The 21,188-nt window shown below is 33.8% G+C and overlaps 1 protein-coding gene across 1 annotated transcript in view; it reads left to right on the plus strand.

The window, feature by feature from the left end:
• Positions 1-16,818, plus strand: part of TC2N (tandem C2 domains, nuclear) — a 39,898-nt gene extending 23,080 nt beyond the window's left edge. Inside the window, exons 6-12 of the mRNA XM_033106846.1 lie at positions 1,080-1,155; positions 1,702-1,802; positions 2,099-2,215; positions 4,902-5,093; positions 10,235-10,349; positions 13,204-13,403; positions 14,629-16,818. Coding sequence (XP_032962737.1) covers positions 1,080-1,155; positions 1,702-1,802; positions 2,099-2,215; positions 4,902-5,093; positions 10,235-10,349; positions 13,204-13,403; positions 14,629-14,739 — 912 coding nt within the window. The 3' untranslated portion in view covers positions 14,740-16,818. The remainder of the gene's footprint in view (positions 1-1,079; positions 1,156-1,701; positions 1,803-2,098; positions 2,216-4,901; positions 5,094-10,234; positions 10,350-13,203; positions 13,404-14,628) is intronic.
• The last annotated feature ends 4,370 nt before the right edge of the window (positions 16,819-21,188 follow it).

Below are 21,188 nucleotides of genomic sequence, written 5' to 3' on the forward strand. Positions count from 1 at the left end.
AAAGAATAAACACTTGGTATTTCCCATGTGCACTATTTTAGGAAGACGTCACTTAAATACTAAAAGGCAGTAATTTGTCTTTCTTTTTTTCTTCTTTTTTTTTTTTTAATGAGTCTTACATCTCTCAGTTCGTACGCACTCAGGCAATTGGAATTTAAAATATAGTTAAAAGTGCTTATTGATTTAACTTTCGTTATTGAAAAAACTACCTAGTTAGTAAAAATTGGTATTTCTGTTGAGATGTAGGACTTTAGGTATTCATTAATATTAGCACATTGTCCTTCTGATTTTGAAATATAATTGAGGATATTTTGATATCAAAAATATATATATTTTTTAATACAAGTAAACTGTGATTATTATTTAAAAATTAGAAAGTAGATTTAAGCAAAGTAAAAAGACAAATCACCTGTAGTCCTATAACTGAGAGAAAATATTGTTTATATATACTTGTAGACTTTTTTTCATGTGAATGTATACACATATTTTATTAAAATGGAAGTGTATTCTAAATAATCCTTAATAATCCCCAGTTGAGTTATTTTTTGGTAGACTTAATCCTTTTTAGTACCAGTTCTTTAACATGCATAGAATTGTGTGGAGAGCTTGTTAAAATACAGATTGCCAGGCTTCACCCCCAGAGCTTTTGGTTAAGTAGCTCTGCAGTGGAGCCTGAGTTTGTATTTCTAACAGTGGCCCAGGTGATGCTGACGCTTCTGGTCCAGAGGGACCCTGCTTTGCTAACTGCTGCTTTGCAGGTTTTAGGTAATAGGGCACTTCCAAATATATTCTGATTTTTATTAATAGTTTCAAGTATGAAACATAAGTAGTCATCTCTTCCTCTTTATTACCAAACCAAACCAAAACCAGCAAAGGCTTTCCCATGTGTTATCTAGTCAGATATTTAGGATTTTCCTGATAACACACAAGTCTTTTTTCCTCTCTTCTATCTAAAAGTGGGAAATTTTGATGAGTAACACTGTCAAAATGTTAGCATGCAGTTTGATACGAGGGTATGTATTTTTTCAGAATCCTTAAAGTCTGATACATAATTTCTGACTAAAGAATTTCATTTGTAGAGACATGATTCATTGTCCAGTGTTCCCAGTAGTTCTTCGTCGAGGAAGAATTCTCAGGGGAGTAACAGAAGCCTGGGTAAGGAATAAAGTATTCTCTTTTTAATATTCTTAATGGGATTACTTCTACCCAGTAGTAATTTGAAAGTATATATGATAAGGTAAAAATACTCTAGATGACTATATCTATGTTGGCAGTGTTGTCTGCATATGAATACACAGATCAGATTGTTTAGTTTTTAGTGTTAAGGCATGAATGAAACTTTTTAAAAAGTAAAGCAGTTAAATATTGTTTCTTTGTTTGTAACCATATAGCGAAAGAACTTCCTGAAGCATACAGTATGAAGGCCATATCAATGTTATTTGGGAAAGTTTTTCTTAGTTTTAACGTAAAACCCTCAGGTTATAATTGGGTTAAGTTTTTAAGCCATGTACCTTTTATAGTTTATCTTTCACCAGCACTTCAATAAAACATTGAAGTGTGATTTTTGTCTTATTAAATTGGCAACTTTAAAAAATAATCGTAGCATTTTTCATTTGTACCCATAAAATTAGCTTGTATCAAACTTACTTTGATTAGAAGGATTACATAGCTTTCAAGCATCTTTGTCCTTTTACAATTCAGATACTATCACTCTGTCAGGAGATGAAAGAGATTTGGGGAGATTGAATGTGAAAGTGTTTTATAATTCTTCAGTAGAGCAGATCTGGATCACAGTTTTACAGGTATGTTATAGTGAATACTAACTTTTCTTTCAAAAGAAAACAAATCGATAGGTATGATGGAAGTATGTTTGTTTTTAACCTCAAGAAAGAAATTGATGTGATGTCTAGAACATTAAATGTCTAATTATTTTACTTAATTTTTAATGTTAAATTATTTTAATGTAAATGAAACAAGAGGTCTCAGTAGATTAAACTTTTACAGTTTTTATCTAAAGTCATTAACTCAAGAAATACATAAAATATTTGTATAGTCAGTGTCCTTTGTAAAATTCAAACTGTATTTTTAATTTTTTTAGTGCAGAGATTTAAGTTGGCCCTCTAGCTGTGGAGACACTCCTACTATTTCTGTGAAAGGGATGCTAACATTGCCCAAACCAGTGCATTTCAAATCTTCAGCCAAGGAGGGCTCCAATGTAAGTGACTGTTTGTGCTTGAATTCTTTTTATGTTTTTCTTATATTTGTTATTTTAATTGGAATAAGAAAGTGTTTTATTTTGGGGAAACTACAAATTATGCACCCGTTGCTTTTTAAAGACTATTTTGAGCGTCAGAAGTATGTGATATTTCATTGTCCGATATTAAAATGCATTTTAAAATAGAATTTTAATCACTAAAATATATAGAAGATGAACATTATTTAAGAAAATTTTACTTTTCTCTTATGAAAGGAAAATATAACTGGAAGACTTACAATCCTGAATTTGATTTTATAGATTTTAGATTTCAAATTAACTTAAATATATTATATATCTCCATATTTGTCTTTTGATACGGGTTGAAAAGTTAGGGCTTTTCCATGAAAAAGAAAGGTATCTTCTATGAGAACATATTTAAAAAGAAGGTAATTCAAATGACTCATAAACATGAAAAAAATTTACTCTCACTAGTAATCATAGAAAAAAAATTTTCAATTACATATTGCTTTCTCTTTATTTTCTATCTTTCTATCTTTTTTCGTTTATTAAAATTAGGAAAAATTTTGTAAGTACTCTAGAACATAAAACTTTCTGGAAGTTATTTTAATAACAATACACATCAAAACCTTAAAATATTTATACTTTTTAACATAGTTATTCTACTTGGAATCTCTTCCATGGAAATAATGTTTTATATATATATATATCTTTATATTTTGCTCTTATGTATAAAGTATACTTGGCAGTTTGTTCATAATGGAAAAGTTGGAAATAATATAAATGTCTAAATGTCTCATATAGGGGAATGATTGAGAAAACTCGTGGAATACCATGTATGTTAGTTTCCTAGGGTTTTTGTAACTAAGTACCACAAACTGGATGGCTTAGCGCAATAGAAATTTATCTCTCACAGTTTGGGAGGAAGTCTAAAATCAAGATGTCAACAGTGTTGGTTCCTTCTCTGAGGAACCAACTCCTTTCCCAGCTTCTGGCAATGGCCAGCGATCCTTGGCCTTCCTTGGCTTCACTCTAACCTCAGCTTCCATCTTCACGTGATGTTCTTCCTGTCTCTCTTTGTCTTCACATGGCCATTTTCTTATAAGGATACCAGTCACTGAATTAGGGGCCTCTGTACTTCATAGGACCTCATCTTAACTTCACTAATTTCCAAATAAGGTCACGTTCTGAGGTAATGGGGGTTAGGACTTTAGCATATCTTTTTGGGGGGATACAAATCAAACCATAGCACCATGTAATAGAATACTAGGCAGCTATTAAAAAACGTTTAGGAAGAGTTTTTAAGGACATGGGAAAATGTTCCTAATAAGTGAAAAGGCAGAAGTCAAAATTGGTGTGTGTGTGTGTGTGTGTACCTAACTTTATGAAAATATGCATTATGGAAAGTCTAGGTGGAAATAAATCTTAACTTTGGTTATACTCCTGACACTTACAGATGAACACTTCCTGAATTAAACAATTTTACTTTTTGCTTTTCAAATAAAACTAAGTTAATTTAGGAAAAGATAGGGAAAAATGTTCTCATTTAAACTTGCATGGAATATGACTTTTCAAATGTGGTATTTATCAAGCTGCTTGTGACACCCCTGTTGTGGCAAAATGTGAAGTAAACCAGCATACTTGCTTCATTTGTAAGCTCATTGCATTTGAATTTAAAAATTAAACATTTTATGTATACCGTATCATTGGTGTGATTCTATGGCTTGAGACTGGAAGAAAAAGAAAGCTTAAGTGGTTGGGAGGCTCTCAGAAACACAATTCTGACTACACAGATATAAACAATTACAATAGAAGAAAAAAATATCTAAAATATTGTTAGTTGCTCAGATATCTTGCCTTTTCAAATGTCAAAAGAAAAAGCTCCTTTTCAAAAGGATGCACTAGGGACTGTGTGTAGCAAAGAATGGTCTAGTGTCAAGAAGACATTAGCCCATGGTAAGCCAAGGTTTTAAAAATACTAAAAGTAACAAAAAGAACATTAAACATATTTTGAGCTTGGAAAAACATGGACTTGTGTGGGGTGGTTATTTGTAAGAGAAGGTAGAACTTTATACTCATATTTTCCTTTGTCATCTTTGTTAAGGAGATTGATTTTTCAGATCGGAAAGAGTGGAACAAACATCACCAAAAGAGAAATTGAAGCCCTAAATAGGTGGGAAGAACATTAGACAAAGAGTCTCTACTTTAAAGAAAAAATTCAAGTCTCTTAACGTGGACAAGTTAGATTTTGGGTACTGAGAGAGCTCGCATGAGACTCTTGAACCACTCTTATTTACTGTTGAAGAATTGTGGTGAATAGCTGGAAAGATGCTCCAGACCAAAGATCGAAAACAGCCTAATTTTTCAGAAAGGGGGCAGGCTGTATTCTGGTACACTTGCTGTTGACATTGATTTGAATTCCTGACTAAGTAATTCAAAGGATTTGTGAAATTAAAGGCAGTATTGTATCCAGGATAAATTCTGGAAAAACAAGTCATGGCCATTCTCATTTTCATTTCCATTAAAAGATATTTTTTGTTGTTTTAAAATAATTAAATCTACCTTTCCCAGATTATAAAATGTTATTTTTATTCACTTTGTAATGGCATATCACCCTTTTTTCAGTCCTTTTATTTATATCTTTTATAATTTCTTGGGTTTGTTTTTTTGTTTGTTTGGTTTTTAGAATTTTGAATTTATGGAAACCTTCGTATTTGCCATTAAACTCCAAAGTCTACAAACTGCAAGGCTCATATTTAAGATTCAAACGCAGACTCCCAGGAAGAAGACCATTGGCGAATGCTCTCTATCACTCAGAACTCTTAGCACACAGGAAATGGATTACTCTTTGGATATAACACCACCTTCAAAAATTTCTGTAAGTGACAGCAGAATGTAATGTTAAAAGTCAATTACACTTTTAGAATTACTGGATGAGTTTGTGTTTGTTGGAGCATAACTTGAACACTCTAGAATATATCAGACGATCAAGAAGACGCTCAAAAAGCAATAATAAGAGTATAAACAATGTCATTGTTTAATATTTTAAAAATAATCGATAAAAAGAATAACAGAGCCCCTTTTCTTTCACCATTGGAAAATAACTTAGGATGACCTTTGCATACATTTTGATTAATGTTTTATACTTCAGGAGAAAATAATCTTGAAGTATGAATAATTTTAAATTATTAATTTTTTTTAAGGTTCTTTTTAGTAGCTGGTCACTTAGGAGAAGTAGGAAATGATCTTAAACTCCCAACTCAATTAGATTTCCTTGAAATAGATTAGGAAAGTTGTTTTAATCATGAGTAAGCTGTATGTCCAGGAATTGGGTAAAATGGTGGTTCTTATAGCTGGTGTCTTTTTGTAAAGAACTTCATTATCTATAGTGCTGATTTATTTTTGAGACCTGACATTTGCTTCTCTGAACTACTGTGTTTCCCTAAAAATAAGACCTAGCTAGACAATCAGCTCTAATGTGTCTTTTGGAGCAAAAATTAATATAAGACCTGGTCTTATTTTACTGTAATATAAGACCGGGTCTTACATGATATGATATGATATGATATATGATACCGGGTCTTATTTTACTTTAATACAAGACCCGGTCTTATATAATACAATATAATATAATATAATATAATATAATATAATATAATGTAATATAATATAATATAATATACCAGGTCTTATATACCAAAAATAAGACCTAGCCGGACAGTCAGCTCTAATGCATCTTTTGTAGCAAAAATTAAAATAAGACCTGGTTTCATATTATGTTATATTATATAAACATATATGTCATATATGTTTCATTATATGTTATATGTTTTATATATATATATGTATGTATATATATGTGTATATATATACATACATATATATATATACACATATAAAATATATATTATAGTAAAATAAGACCGGGTCTTATATTAATTTTTGCTCCAAAAGACGCATTATTGCTGATTGTCCAGCTTGGTCTTATTTTTGGGGAAACACGGTAGTTGAACACTGCCTTTAAGTTGTTCAGGAATCCCCAATAATTTAATTATATAGTTTCTGTGTCAAGATAACATGTACCATATTTTGCTGTGTATAATGTGCACTTTTTTTGCCCAAATTTGTGAGGGAAAAATAAGGATGTGCGTTATAAATGGTAGTACTAATTCTGTATATATATATAAATATTTTTAATTCTTTTATTTATGCTTATGAGTTAAAAGTATAACTCTAGAAATCAATAACGATATCGGTATGCAAAATAATACCCTGGAATACGATAATTGGTTTTGGTGAACTTATAAGGAACTTGCAACGACTAAGAGTTCTTGGCCTTTTATGATGCATAAATATCGTGAACTTGTTACTGGTACATAAAATTTCTTGTACCTTGTATCTGTTCTTGTGTTTTGTAATTATTTGGTATGTGAAATTTCTTGTACCATAATATATTGAAAAATAAATGCTAAAATTCCTTTGTAATACAAAAAACAAGTATCTAAATGTAAACAAGTAAAAGTTTGAATTAAAAAATTAAAACGAAGGATTTTTTCCCCTGAAAGTTTGGGCCCAAAATGTCAGTGCGTGTTATACACTGGAGCACATTACAAACAGCAAAACACAGTATAGTGATCAGCCATAAGCTTTCATAAGGTCAAACCTATATGTGATTTGAAATTTATATAGGGTTTATGTTTTACCTACTTAAAAAATACTTAAGATGACTTGAAGTGGTTCTCAACCCTGGCTGCACATTAGAACCCCCGGGGGAGCCTTCAAAAAATACCCACACCTAAACCAATTAAATCAGAATATTATGGGGGTGGGGCCAGAGGCATCTGCAGATTTCCAAAGCTCCCCAGGTGATTCTAAGGTGTAGCCAGGGTTGAGAACCACTGAATTGGAGGGGAAATTAGGGATTAAGAAAATAAAGGATTTCTGTACTTGATCAAGAAGAATGGAAATTTCTTGATCGTTATTTCTTGTCTACTATTTTCTGTCTCCAACCCCAATATGTTTTCTTTATAGCATTTATTACAACTTATAATAATTTTAAGTTACTAGTTTTAAACAAAACTAAGCTTGAGCATCCATCTGCTTTCTTTATATTTTACTGTACTCTTAGTAAGGGCGTGTCATATTATTGGCATTGAATATTTGTATGTAGATAGATATGAAAGAATAAATGATGAATGAAAGCATGCTAAATTAGATTATTTTCTGTTAGAATATAGCAAATGTGATTTGTAACTGTGACAGGAGTTTGTCACTTGCATTTTTGAAACGAGCTTAGTAGACAATCTGCGACCATATTTTATAGAAGGCACAAATATACTATTCAAATGGATAATTAATATATTAAAACTTAGTAAGACTAGAAAAATACATCAGTTTGGTATCTCAGCAAAGGTATTTTCTGGGGAATTGAGACATTATAATCTTATCTGCCTTGGAGAATCTGAATGAATGATATGGTTAAGTTTCTCCCAAACTATATTTCACTTACCAGAGGTCTTATAAACATTTGTATATCTGTTGTGTGCCAGGTGCTAGAGATACAAGAATTAATGGCCTGAAAGAACAGATTTCAGGCTATACTGGACAAGCACATTTATATTAGTGAGTGTGAATGTTTCATATCGGCCAAAGCAAGAATAGTATGCTTTGTTTCCTGTTGATGAGCAAAATTGGTGTTCTAATTGTGACCCTGAAAAAGCCACATTAATATTCCCCACCTCCACTCTGACAATTATTTCATCCTGAACAGTAGAACTTTCATGTACAGCTAATATTTTCCTCAGTATAGAGTTCTTGACCTTGACAAATAGTAATGTAAGTATTTACTTGGAAACCCAAATTTCTGTGTTGAATGATGTGAAAGAGACAAGGTTTGCCTGAAGAAATAGCTGACACTTATAGAGACGTACTGTACAACTGACTTGATCCTAAGCAATTTAGTGCTTACGTCAGACTTACGAGCCTGCTGCTCTTTTTATCCCTCTTATGGAGACCATGACATTGAAGCCCTTGCCTGGGCTCAGAGAGCCAGTAGTTGGGGAGCCAGGATTTGAACGGAGGCATTCTGATTCTAGAGGCAGCTCTTTTACTAAGTATTGCCCACCGAAGAACATATTCTCAAACATCACCAGATCATGGTTTTCTCTAATTATGCTTAACATTTCACTTTTAACAACAATTCCAGGAAGGCTTACAAAGTTTTCTTTAAAAAATGATACATTATTCAGGAGCAGAGATCATACATACCTTCTATCATCCACAATTTTGTGTTCATTAAAGATGCACTTAATTTATACCTACTAATTGATTGGAATTTTAATTTTTTTGGTTAGTACGAGATTGAAAACCACTTTGAATAGTTTTTTCATGATCTGAATAATATTCTGCACCATAATTGAAGTTGTGAAATAATCTTGGCAAGAAAGAAATGGTAAACCCATTGCCAAATGCTGTTCTATTTTATGAAAGTGAACTCTGCAAGTGTGTACACTAAGAGTTCTGCCACGTGTTTTCGTAAGTGTTATTACATTGTAGGTACAAAACCATAATGAAAAAAATAATGAAAAATTTAATCCATGGTTTCCTTTGTGTTTTTGGAAACAGTAAGTGAATGTATTGTTTTTAAATGCCAGGGAAAGCCTCAGCAAAGGTTTTATTTTATATATGGCTACTGAATTAGTTCACTTGAAAAGATTTATTAATCCAGTCTTATTCTGGTTAAAAGTAAAAGCAGTACATTCACTTATTTATTAGAATTCAGAGTTTGTTGCCCAAATAGACAAGGTTTATCATCATTTTAGAGTTTTCAAGGGGGAAATCTAACCTCAACAGTTGAGTTTATGCTTTTAAGTGATTCACTTTTCACGTGAGTGTATCTTTTGATTTCTTATGGCATGACTAATTTTAAAACACAATCATGTTTTAGGAAAAAGCCCAAGATTCAGTCAATGGCACATACCTAGAAAGGTTCTTTCTTAGTGAGCCAAGAACCAATTTTGGGGGAATACTGGGCGATTATCAAATATAAACTTCGTCATAAAGTGTCATTCAGCTGTGCTGTAGCTTTGTTGGAATCAGTACTAGCACAGACGTTTCAGTCTGTCTACGCTGAGTCCTGTGAGATCTGTTCACATTATGTTCTTGCTTTAGTCCCATACTTACTCTTTTCAACATGTGAAGAGTAATGTTTTTGAGTTTTGGACAACTTTATGTTTCTCTCTTATTTTTCACTCCAAGGACCTTGGAATCCACATAAGTAGGCTGGCTTGTGCTCTGCAGACAAATTACCAACTTATTCTGCTGTCAGTCAACAGTACTGAAGAGCACATTTTAACTCTCCCCCTCTCTTAGTCTCCTTCATTTTCCCATTTGCCTCAGGTTTCCTTTGACTTTCTTCTTATTTACTGCCTTATCACTTTCACTAGCATTCTGCTTGCCAGCTCTCTTCTTTGGCTTGTTTCCATTCAGCAGAGTCATTCAGGTCTCAGTCCAAAAATCTGTTCATTGAAGTAATCCTTTGTCTTCTGATTTGGGTAGCACTTACTCTGATTTCTACCATGAGAAAAAATAGTAATGATTCTCATGTATAACATTTTCAAATCATATTTCATATGTTCTCAAAAAAAATGCAAATGACTACATTTAAAGTCTGATGAAAGTATCCTTGCTCTTTTGGTGTTTATTTCACTGATATTTTCTCTAGAAAAGGTGCTTAGGAATTTAATTTGTTTTTAATTTGAATTGTCTTTTGGTCTTCTTGATTTTGAAAGGTCACTATGTAGTTGTAACTTGCATTTTCAGAATCCATGACAGTGAGCACCTCATATTTATAGAATCCATGACATTTATCTTCTAAACCTTTTGTGATAATATATAGCTTTGTGGTGTCAATAAAAAGCAGTGATGTCAAAATTTCTAATCTTAGCTCTTTATTTTTGAATTTTTGAAATATCCCAAAGCTTATCCTTAACTACCCAATGACACCTTTTTGATATGCAGGTTTGCCATGCAGAACTTGAACTGGGGACGTGTTTTCAAGCTGTCAACAGCAGGATTCAGTTACAAATTCTTGAGGCACAGTACCTTCCAAGCTCATCAACACCTCTGACTTTAAGTAAGTATATCAGTGGTTCAAAGTAGGTCTTCAGAAGATATTAGTAAAAGATCGTTTTTTCCCTGCATTTCTTACAGTGGAGATTAAAATCTTAGTTATATTTATTATTCAACTTAAATACTTATCTTTTAACTTAAAATCACTTTATTGGATTTCAAATTTTAGCCATTGTGTCTACCTTACTTAATCCACTGGTCTCTTGATTTTTATCCAGTTGTGACCTCCCTGCATTTGAGGTAGGATTTCCAGGAGGGAATTCCCGCCCGCTTTCAGGAATTTTTTTCACTTTCCTGTTCCCGAATCCCAAGATATAAACTGTTTTCTGTACTCTGTGATGAATCGTTTCCACAGAGTGGCAGCCGATACTATCAACCACCTGGGTTCAAGGAGCCGATTTTCCCAATTTCCTGACCAAATTTTCTCGGGATTCAGGAATGGAAAAGCGAAAAAAATTCCCGAGAACGGACGGGAATTCCCGCCTGGAAACCCTAATTTGAGGCTTTTCTTTATTTTTTTCCTCATTAGTTAATTTAGGTTGAGTGTCCAGAAGACTGTCAGATATGTTTCACTAGCCTTGATAATTTATCCTCTCTTTAGGTCTGTACCCTTCATTGGATAGTTTGCTAACTAGAAACTTAATTTTAAAAAAACCATAAACATCAAACACAACCCTTGCAATGCTTGTTTCTCCTTGCCCTTTGGGCACAGCAAGGCTTCTGATGGTTTGGTTGTATAGGCCGGGTTCACAAGGCCACTCTAGAGCTGGAGTTTTGAGGTCAGACCTACCTAAAGGGCTTAGAGTTGAAAAAGAGTACCCTTTTTCCTCCCAGAAGAAGAGAAAATGGGGCCGGCCCGGTGGCTCAGGCAGTTGGAGCTCCGTGCTCCTAACGCTGAAGGCTCCCAGTTCGATTCCCACATGGGCCAGTGGGCTCTCAACCACAACGTTGCCAGTTCGACTCCCTCAAGGGATGGTGGGCTCTGCCCCCCTGCAACTAACAGTGGCAACTGGACCTGGAGATGAACTGCGCCCTCCACAACTACGATTGAAAGGACAACAACTTGAAGCTGAACGGCACCCTCCACAACTAAGATTGAAAGGACAACAACTTGACTTGGAAAAAAGTTCTGGAAGTACACACTGTTCCCAATAAAGTCCTGTTTCCCTTCCCCAATAAAATAAAATAAAAAAGAGAAAATGTCTGGAGGCAGGGAAAAGCAATGGATGTTCACTGCAACTAGAGAGACAAAATAAATACAACCAAGCGTACAATTCAAGAAGCTAGAAAAACAGCAAACCCAAAGGAAACTAGATGTAAGGAATTAAAGCCAAAGTTGAAGTTGATAGATACTGAGACAACAGCAAAAGACATAATCAATAACCAAAAGCTTTTTCTTTGAAAAGATCATTAAACTAGACAAACTTGTGGTAGGTTGGATTAAGCAAAAAATAAAGCATGAACAAGGAAGAGGACATAATTTCAAATTCAGAAGAGATTCAATAATAAATAAGACCATACCATTTATAACTATACCAGTTCGTTTGAACATCTATATAAAATAAATGATTTTCTAAGGAAAAAAAACTGTTGAAGTTCTCTAGAGAAGAGTGGAAAACTGGATAAAACAATAACTACGTAAAGGTCGTTAAAGAGCTGCCTCTAATAAAACCACCCAGCCAAGATAACTTTACTGGCAGCTTCTAGCAAACTTTCAAGGAACATATGATTCCTATTCTATGTAAACTGTTCCAAAGCATAGAACAAGTAACTTTATGAGGGTAACATATTTTTGATATCAAAACAGAAAGAATGGTACACACACAAAATAGCTAGACTACCCTCACTTATATAGATAGATGGGAAAAATCATAAAATAAGAAATAAGCAAATAAAGTCCAACTTGGCATTAAAAGAATAGGCATTAATAGACCAGACTACAAAGGGTAAATTCTAGGAAACAAGGACTATGGTAGAAATCCACAGGTGCAATTTATTACATTAACAGGTGTCTTCCTTTAATCAAATTACCAACAATCTTTGTTTTGTAAATCTAATGGATTTGTTTCGTAAATCTTATGTTTTGTAAATCTAAAGTGAGGAGGTCTTCATCCTCACTTTGCAGCTCCCTGCTTTTTGGAAATTCCCTCCTCATTTTCTTGCCTCCCTGGTAACCTTAGCTATATCTGAGATTTCCTCAAGTTAGTCGGACTGTCCTTTCTGCTTGAGCTGTAGGCATTGTGTGTTAGACTTGGGAGAATGCTTAGGGGAAAAGCTATATAAACCTGAATTTCACCCAGTGCAGCTCCCATCTCCTAAGAGTTGACTCTCCAGTTTCTTCCTGCTTTTGGTCAATCTTTAGTGTCTTAAACAGTTGTTTTTTATATTTTTCCCGGAGTTTATAATTGTTATCTATGGGAAGGTTAATTTGTACAAGCGATTCTACCATTACTGGAAGCTCTACGTTTCAAATTTATTTAAAGGATAGATTTTCTCTAGTGGGCATATGTTTAACTTCTGGAGTCTCAAGTAAAGATAAAATTGTGAAAACAAATATATAAAATTTTATAAATGTATAAAGTTAGTTATGCCTACAATTCCAAACTTTAATGGCATTCAGGTTAGAAGAAGATTAAATTCATTTGAGGTGACAGTAGTTAATGATAAAATATGATAAAAATTATCAAGTTTACTAGAGCTGTTTTCTGGTACGGCAATAGCTAGCTCATCAGATCTTTAAAAGTGGCTTATTTATATTTTTACAACAAACGATATATAGATGCAAACAATACAGCAATGTATATCTTTACATGGTATTTTCAATAAAATTTTATATATCCAAATTTCCTGTTTTTTAGGTTTTTTTGTGAAGGTGGCAATGTTTAGCTCAGGAGAGTTGATTTATAAGAAGAAGACACGCTTGCTGAAGGCCTCCAATGGAAGAGTAAAGTGGGGAGAGACTATGATTTTTCCACTTATACAGAATGAAACAGACATTATTTTTCTCATTAAGCTTTATAGTCGAAGCTCTGTAAGAAGAAGGCACTTTGTGGGGCAGGTTAGTTGGGAGTTTTTATCTTAATTTTTTTCCTTGTACTTTTCTATGCATTTAAACAGTTAGTTAACAGCAGGAATATAGGATAAAATTGAAGTTTAATAGAATGAAATTCTTCAGCACCGTAAGTTAAAATTTAGTGTTACCACAAAAATCAAATCTTGTCAGACTTTTTGCTTTAATATATATATTTGGAGCAATCAGGCTTATCTTAAAATAAGTCTTTTTTTCTCTCCAAATGACCTTTACATTTTTATTTGGGGATAAAATAAGACTTTTTCTGAGCTTTTCAGTTTTAAAAACTGTAAGAAAGATCAATTTTTCAGTACTACTGACTCATTCCTTGTGAAGGAGGGAACTCTATTTAAATCAAATTTTGTAAGGCTTTTGATATCCAACTTTATTCTGTTTCATGTTTAATTTAATGTTTAACTCTGCTATTAACTGAATTATGTTAGATGTGAATTTGCAGAAAACATCAGTTTTAACAGTGGTTGCGATATTTTGATAGTCAATATTGGTGTCTGGATTAATCCATTTAAAAATTCTTAGTAATTTGTATAAGATAACACTTTATCTAAAGTTACATAAGTGATAGGTACTATGAAATCATTTACTGTGGGTCAAGAATGACTTAGATTTCAGTGAAAATGATAGTTTTATTTAATGTACAAGATGCTTAAAAATGCACATTCCTTACGAATCTAAGACATGGTTAGTCTGAGTTAATCTTTACAAAAATGTTTTTGAGTACATTTGGGATCAATTTTAAGTTGAGCTTCTAGATTTATTGAATAATAATAGGATACTAATAACTGGGGGGAAAGAATTTTGTAATACATCACCTTGAATTTTTAAATTGAATTGGATAATACAAAATAGTCTTCAGAGTGAGTAAATAGGTTAAATGTTTTCCCATTTAAGTTTCCAATAGAGAAATCAAACAAATGTTTGGAAAAATGAAAAGATGTTTAATTGAAACCAAACTTACAGTTGTCTCTCATTTACCGTGTTTCCCTGAAAATAAGACCTAACCGCAAAATAAGCCCCGGCATGATTTTTCAGGGTGATGTCCCCTGAACATAAGCCCTAATGCATCTTTTGGAGCAAAAATTAATACAAGACCCGGTCTTATTTTCAAGGAAACATGGTATAATAGGAATAATAACTGTGTGAACTCAGGTGCCATTGTTCTGTTAAGCGAAATAATTGTATTGTTCCTTTACAGATCTGGATAAGTGAAGACAGCAGTAATATTGAAGCAGTGAACCAGTGGAGAGAGACAGTTACAAATCCAGAAAAGGTTGTGATCCAGTGGCACAAACTAAATCCATCTTGAAGATTTCACATATTAATTTGCTGAAGAACTTGACATTCTTTTAGAAGACTTAGGATTTTTAATTTGCTACCAGTGAGAAGAGACAAATCAGTAGATATGTCAACTCATTTGTGGACATCATAATTCTAAGTATATGACAGATCTGATAGAAATTAAACTTGATATGAATTATGTCAGATATCCAAAATAAAAAAAAATGTTTTAAAACTGTGCCAAAATAGTCAATGAAACAAAAGGGTAGTATTACTAGGGCAATTAAATAAATTATAAAATCAGTGAGAATATCAACTGTGGATAATTATTGCCACATTATGTTTATGGGGTTTTTTAAAGCTTTACCTAGCTATTCAAAATCTAGTACTGTTAGACATTTAGAAAACTTTAACACTGACTATTTCAGTGCTAGTCGTCATTGATTGTATCTTGACTTCAATGTTTATGTCTCGCTACATATTTTCTCAGAAAGCAAAAATGAATTGAACTACTTCAACTTCAATATTTGGGGAAAATTTATGCCCTGTGTTTATCATTTCTTACCCATAAGGTAGCATACTTTGTAAGCTATTGATCTCCAAGAAACCTCAGATATAGAAAACTACATTTTGGCAAGAATAATGAAAACACCAGAGATTGAAGTTTAATTGGAAATTCAGTATCACACATTTTGCTATGTGTTTTTCCTCCCTCAAATATTTTACTCGTGGTTTTATTTGAAGTTGAAATAAGATTATCATGTATATGGCCCATCCTAATGAGCAGAATTAAATGAGCTTACGTAGCAAATTTGATATTTTGTGATAATCACTTCCTTGTTTTTAGTTTTTTAAAATATAGATTACTTGTTCTGTAATTCACAATGTTAGAGTATTTTCCTATTTAAAAAAATCACCATACCTGATCAAACTTTGTAGCAAATAAACATGTCCTATTGCAGTTTCTCTCAGGTACTCGGTAGAACTCAGTGTGTGGGGATAATTGCAGTTTAGTTGGCCATACAAGCTATGGCCATCAAGAACAGCTGTTTGAAGAAATAAATAAGACCATCCTTGATCTTGGAAAATTTGACTTTATTTTTGCTAGTGAATAGACCGAGTACTCTGTATTCATGGTCTTCCATTTTTATTTCTCTCTTAGCTTATCTCATACATGCCAAGAAATAGATGGTGATATTTTAGGCCAGAAGTGTACTTTGCTATATCGTAAGCATGCCCTCTTCATTCTGGTTATATTCTGTGTATCTTATAAAGATTTTCCCAAATATACACCGAATCCCCCTTTTCCTAGGTATTACCTCCTCAAGCTATACGGGCCCTTTGCTTTTACTACCTAGCATTATGGTACACTGGTGGTGGTGACAGTTACTGTCTGCATTTTGAAATAAATTTTTTTTTTTTGATTTGTGAAAAAATGGGATATTGATCAGTACTCACATGGCCTTTTAAAAGAAATCACCCTGTGGGGGGTAGTCTTTTGAATCTTTGAGACAACTGGCAACTATTTAAAAAAATTTTTTTAATAGACTTTAATTTTTAGAGCACTTTTAGGTTCACAGCCAAATTGAGTGGAAGGTACAGAAAATTCCCGTGTAACTCCTGCCCCAAATAGGTACAGCCTGCCCCGTGTCAGCGTCTCACACCAGAGCGGTATGTTTGTTCAGATCAATGAACCTACGTTGACGCATTATCACTCAAAGTCCATAGTTTATATAAGGGTCACTCTTGGCATTGTACAGTCTATGAATTTGGACAAATGCATAATGACATGTATTCACCAGTATAGTATCATACACAGTAGTTTCACTGCCCTAAAAATCCTCTGCAAATGCAACTATTTTGATAGGCACACAACGAAGAGTATTAGCTTTTAGATAATAAATAGCAGACTATTGTTTTAAGAAATCTAGAATTTTATTTGGGCAGTTTTTATGTTCTATTAATGCTTTCAATTCCTACATTTATGATATGTAGTCATGTGTTTAATTCAGTTTTTAAGTATTTAATTTTTAATATTTTTCCAATATGTGTATAATGTATCATTTGAGGGAAACCTATGACTTCATGGTTTCTTGTATGTTTTAGAATCCTAGGTAAATAAAACAATAAAAAGAAAACCTTTCCATTTAAAAGTTCTTTCAGTTAGAGAAGTATTGACACACTAAGATCCCAAATACTTTAACTCGTGTTTACTTAAGCCTTTTTTCAGGTGAAGAGCTACTGAATAGAAATAACATTCTGGTTGTTTCTTTGAAGCTTTACGTGGAAATATAAAAAGAAACACTCCTAATAGCTACTCATTATGAGAAAAACTTAGAAACTGGTAATAAAAAAGAGATTCCAAGCAAACATCACTTCTGTCTGTATTTGCGTAGGCATTTCTTGACCTTTGCTCACTTATAACAAAGGGAAGGGAACCAAGTGATACTGAGTGACCAGAGAAAGCCATGGAAAGGTTCATACTGAGAGCTGATAGATTACACAGCGCTATTCCCTGGCACTGTATTTACTTACAAGCTTTCAGATTAATGCAGTTAAATAGCTGCAGCCCATGTCAAAACATAACATCACTATTTGGCTTTCATTTAGTTTTGCGTGATTTATTTAGCATAGCTCATAGAGAAATTGCCACTGAAGTCTATCAGTTCTAGCTCTTATCACACTATTAAGAAGGAGCCAGTGGGATTTTCAACATACGTTGTATAATTGTGGTCTGAAAATAACCTAAACTGAACTTGTGTTTGAATAGAGTTATGGGGATTTCTCTGATACTAATGTACTGAAACTATATTTCCCAGCAAAAATTCCATTGTTTGTTTAATCAAATAATTGCCTGTTTATGAAGAATTTCAGAAATTTCCAATTAATGTCAACTTTTTATATCATAGCAGTCATGGATGTTTCGAAGATATACATTTCTTCTCTTCTCACTACATTATCTCTCTGGACAATCTCATCTACGCCCATGGCTTCAGATGCTGTCTACTGGCTGAAAGACTGTCAAATTTGTATCTCTACCCAAATCTTGCTGTTGAGCTCCACTGTCATTGGGCTAATGTGGGTATCTTCCCTGAACATATCCCAAACCAAACTTTTGATTTCCCATTTCTACCACAAATCTGGCCTTCCGTTTCCCATCTAAGTAAAAGGAACTACTGTCCACCTGGTTGGTCATTCCAGAAACCAAAGTCACCTTGGAACTCCTCTCTCTCTCTCTCTCTCTCTCTCTCTCTCTCTCTCTCTCCCTCTCCCTCTCCCTCTCCTTTTCCCTCTCCCTCTCCCCCAATAACGTAATCATCATATTCAGAATTGTACATCCTAAGTAGCTCTTGAATCCACCTACTTCTCCATCTACTGTGACTTCCCTCGTCAAAGTCAATATCGTCTCCCTTTAACTGGTCTTCCTGCCTCCCTCTTGTTTTCCTCTAATCCACTCTCCATCCAGCAGCCAGAGTGATGTATTTTTAAAATACAGATACGATTATCACTCCTTAGTTCCTACTGCTCTTGGTGTGAAGTCCAAAATCCTTAACACGGTCTGCAAGGCCCTGCACAGTCTGAGCTCTGCTTGCCATTCCAGCTTCATCTTGAACTGTTCCCACTGAGTGGTTTTCAGTTCTTGGAAGACAATACATCTCTAGCTTCCTTGGAATCCTTACACACAGTGTTTCAAAGACCTGAAGACCAGTAGTTTTCCTCTTTTCTCTTTGGTGCCAGCTTAAATGTCTGTTCTCAGAATTTTTCTTTCCATCTTAGGTAGTGTTAGGTCCTGGTTTTATATGTGATTTTCCCTTACAGCTTTTGTCATAACTGTGATTAAATAAGTACATAATTTTTATCTAATGTATCTCTTGCACTGCAATTTTCATGAAAGCTGGGTCATGTTTCCTGTTGCATTCCTGAGGCTAGCACATTACCTGGCAAATAAGAGGTACATAGTAAGTATTTGTTCATTCATTCATTCATTTAACTGATAGGCAGTGTTTGGGGTGTTAGGGATATAGGCATAGCAGTGAAGAAACAAAGAAATGAATGAACACTTTGTGTCATATTTTTTTATTGCGTCAAGTGGTAGTTTGAGGCCAGTATCTTGTTGAGAGAGCTTAATGCTGGATTATACATTGTTAGTACATTTACTTTTAAAATTCATTGACATTAAATATAGAAAAGAGAAGTATGACAGCCGCACATTATGAGTTATGGCCTACGAAGAATAAGCCTAGAATAATAAAGCCTAGAAAAAATTTTTTTCTGAAATTCTGAGCAGTGTTTATAACACATAATTAATGCTAAATTTCATAGATTGCTGAGGTATTCATTAAATTTTACCTTATTGTTGCATATTAAAAGCTAAATACGTATCATTACCAAGCACAAAAATTGTATTACTTTATTTAAAACATTTGTGGGTTTTTTTGCAGGGAACCAGGTAAGTTTGATTCCTGTATAAAATTGGAAGGATATTTAAATTGTGTCCAGCTTTGAGAATTTCATGTAAGATGTAAATAACCTATTTATTTACCAGCCTAAATGGGATTCATAAGACTTCTTTCTGTAAAGAAGAAGATGAGAAGAAGATTGGTTAGGTGACAGTTCTGTCGGGAAGGATAGAATGAGAATTATGGAGACCTTTTCTGATAGAATTTAAGAAAGAGACTCGGGAGAGGCTGTAAGAGAAGCAAGCCTAACCCCATATATATATGTCTCAGTACTAAGAACATGTCCTCGCAAATAGTAAGTATGGAGATAAGGAAGGTGGGGAGGATTGCTGAGTCATGTTTTCGTACTCATCATGAAAAAGGAACCCTGGGAAGAACAGATTGGCAGCCCCAGAAAGACGAGAGGCCTATAAGAGGAAGAAAAGCTTATGGAGAACAACGGTTAAGGATGGATAAGTAGCAAGGTAAGGTACAGTTGTATAGTGAACTCTCGGTGAGTTGCCTATATGCTTTATAATACTACATATTTTTTACATAAGTCACCTTGTCGTAATTCAGATTTCCTTCCGAAGAATGTATACAAAATTCTTATACTATCCCTCCCTCTCCTCTTTCCTTCCATCCTTCCTCCATTCCCTCCTTCTTCCCCCTCTTTGCCTTCCCTGCTGTTTACCAAAATTCGTGCTCAAGTTTTGCTTTCTTCATAGAAAATCTGGAAACTAGTTTGATCTATGATCATAAAGTCATTGACTCTTGTGTCTGGAAAAGACCTGAAGAGTCTTCTAGTAAATGCCCATGTGCCTAGAACATAGGAGTATTTATTCAACAAATATTTATTGGGTAGCTACTGTGTGCCACTCATTTGAGGTGCAGGGAGTACACCTAATTAGCAAAAGTTCGGCCCTCATAGAGCTTACAGTGAACATATCAGAACGCACAGAAGATTTCCTAATACAATTTGATGGATTCATGTACTGAATGAGCAAATGGAAGATCAGAAAATCTGTTCCTGGTCTTCTGTGTGACTGTTTCCTATACTAATTGTCATTGTTTGATTCTTCTAAGTTCAAATACTCATGTTCATATTATACTGATGAATTACCTAGGGTTTTTTGTTTTGTTTTTTAAGGTACATTTAAAGGTTTTTCCTTGAGCTACAGTGACCATTTGAAAAGAACCAACCTCAGAATTCTTAACCTGGGGAGAATTCTGGGGAAAAATAACTGATTATTTTAAGAACAACCCACTTGTAAATCAATTTTTATCTGGCTTTAAAAGATAGAGATAACATTGATTTTCTAAATGTGATTTTGTTTTTATTGACTTTAGATAAAAAAAAGACAATGGACGTCTTTGTATTGTAGTGGATTATTTCTAGAGTATTTGGGAAGGCCAAAGAGAAAATAGGCTCTACTTTCTGCATTTACTTTCTTCGTGTGTGTAGATTCATATTTATACTCATCCTCAGTGTAGTCACGTATGATAAACCTTTTTCTATCTTTAAAGGCTGGGAGAAGAAAGGAAGGAAAGATAAAAGGCATCAGAAATATTTTCTTAAAATGTTAAAATTAGATTGTTTATTAACTAAGTATAGTTTCTTCTCTGGGATACTGAAAAAGTACTACTTGAGTCTTTTTCTAAAAAACATTTTTTTTTTTAAAGATACTTTTAATTTTTCTGAAGCATATGGGCAAGGCAAAAGGAAGGGTGGGTGGGTTAAAGGCAGTGGGCTTTTGCAGGGAAATGGCCACATCAGGGGTCAAGAAATTCACATTAAGTGGTTGGATATGGCTTATTTTGTGTGTGTGTGTGTGTGTGTGTGTGTGTGTGTGTGTGTGTGTCCGCCCGCCCATGCTCACAACACACATGTCCTTTATCTTGTAGAATTAGGAAAATAACATCTGTTTTCTTGAAAGTGAGGGGAATAAATGATTCCAACAGTGTTGGAAGAGTGATGGAAACATTATGACAGATTTGATGAGAGTCAAGTTTGTTTCTTTTCCCAGTCTAGGGGGGA

This window comes from Rhinolophus ferrumequinum, chromosome 6, assembly GCF_004115265.2.
Source record: "Rhinolophus ferrumequinum isolate MPI-CBG mRhiFer1 chromosome 6, mRhiFer1_v1.p, whole genome shotgun sequence".
NCBI lineage: Eukaryota > Metazoa > Chordata > Mammalia > Chiroptera > Rhinolophidae > Rhinolophus > Rhinolophus ferrumequinum.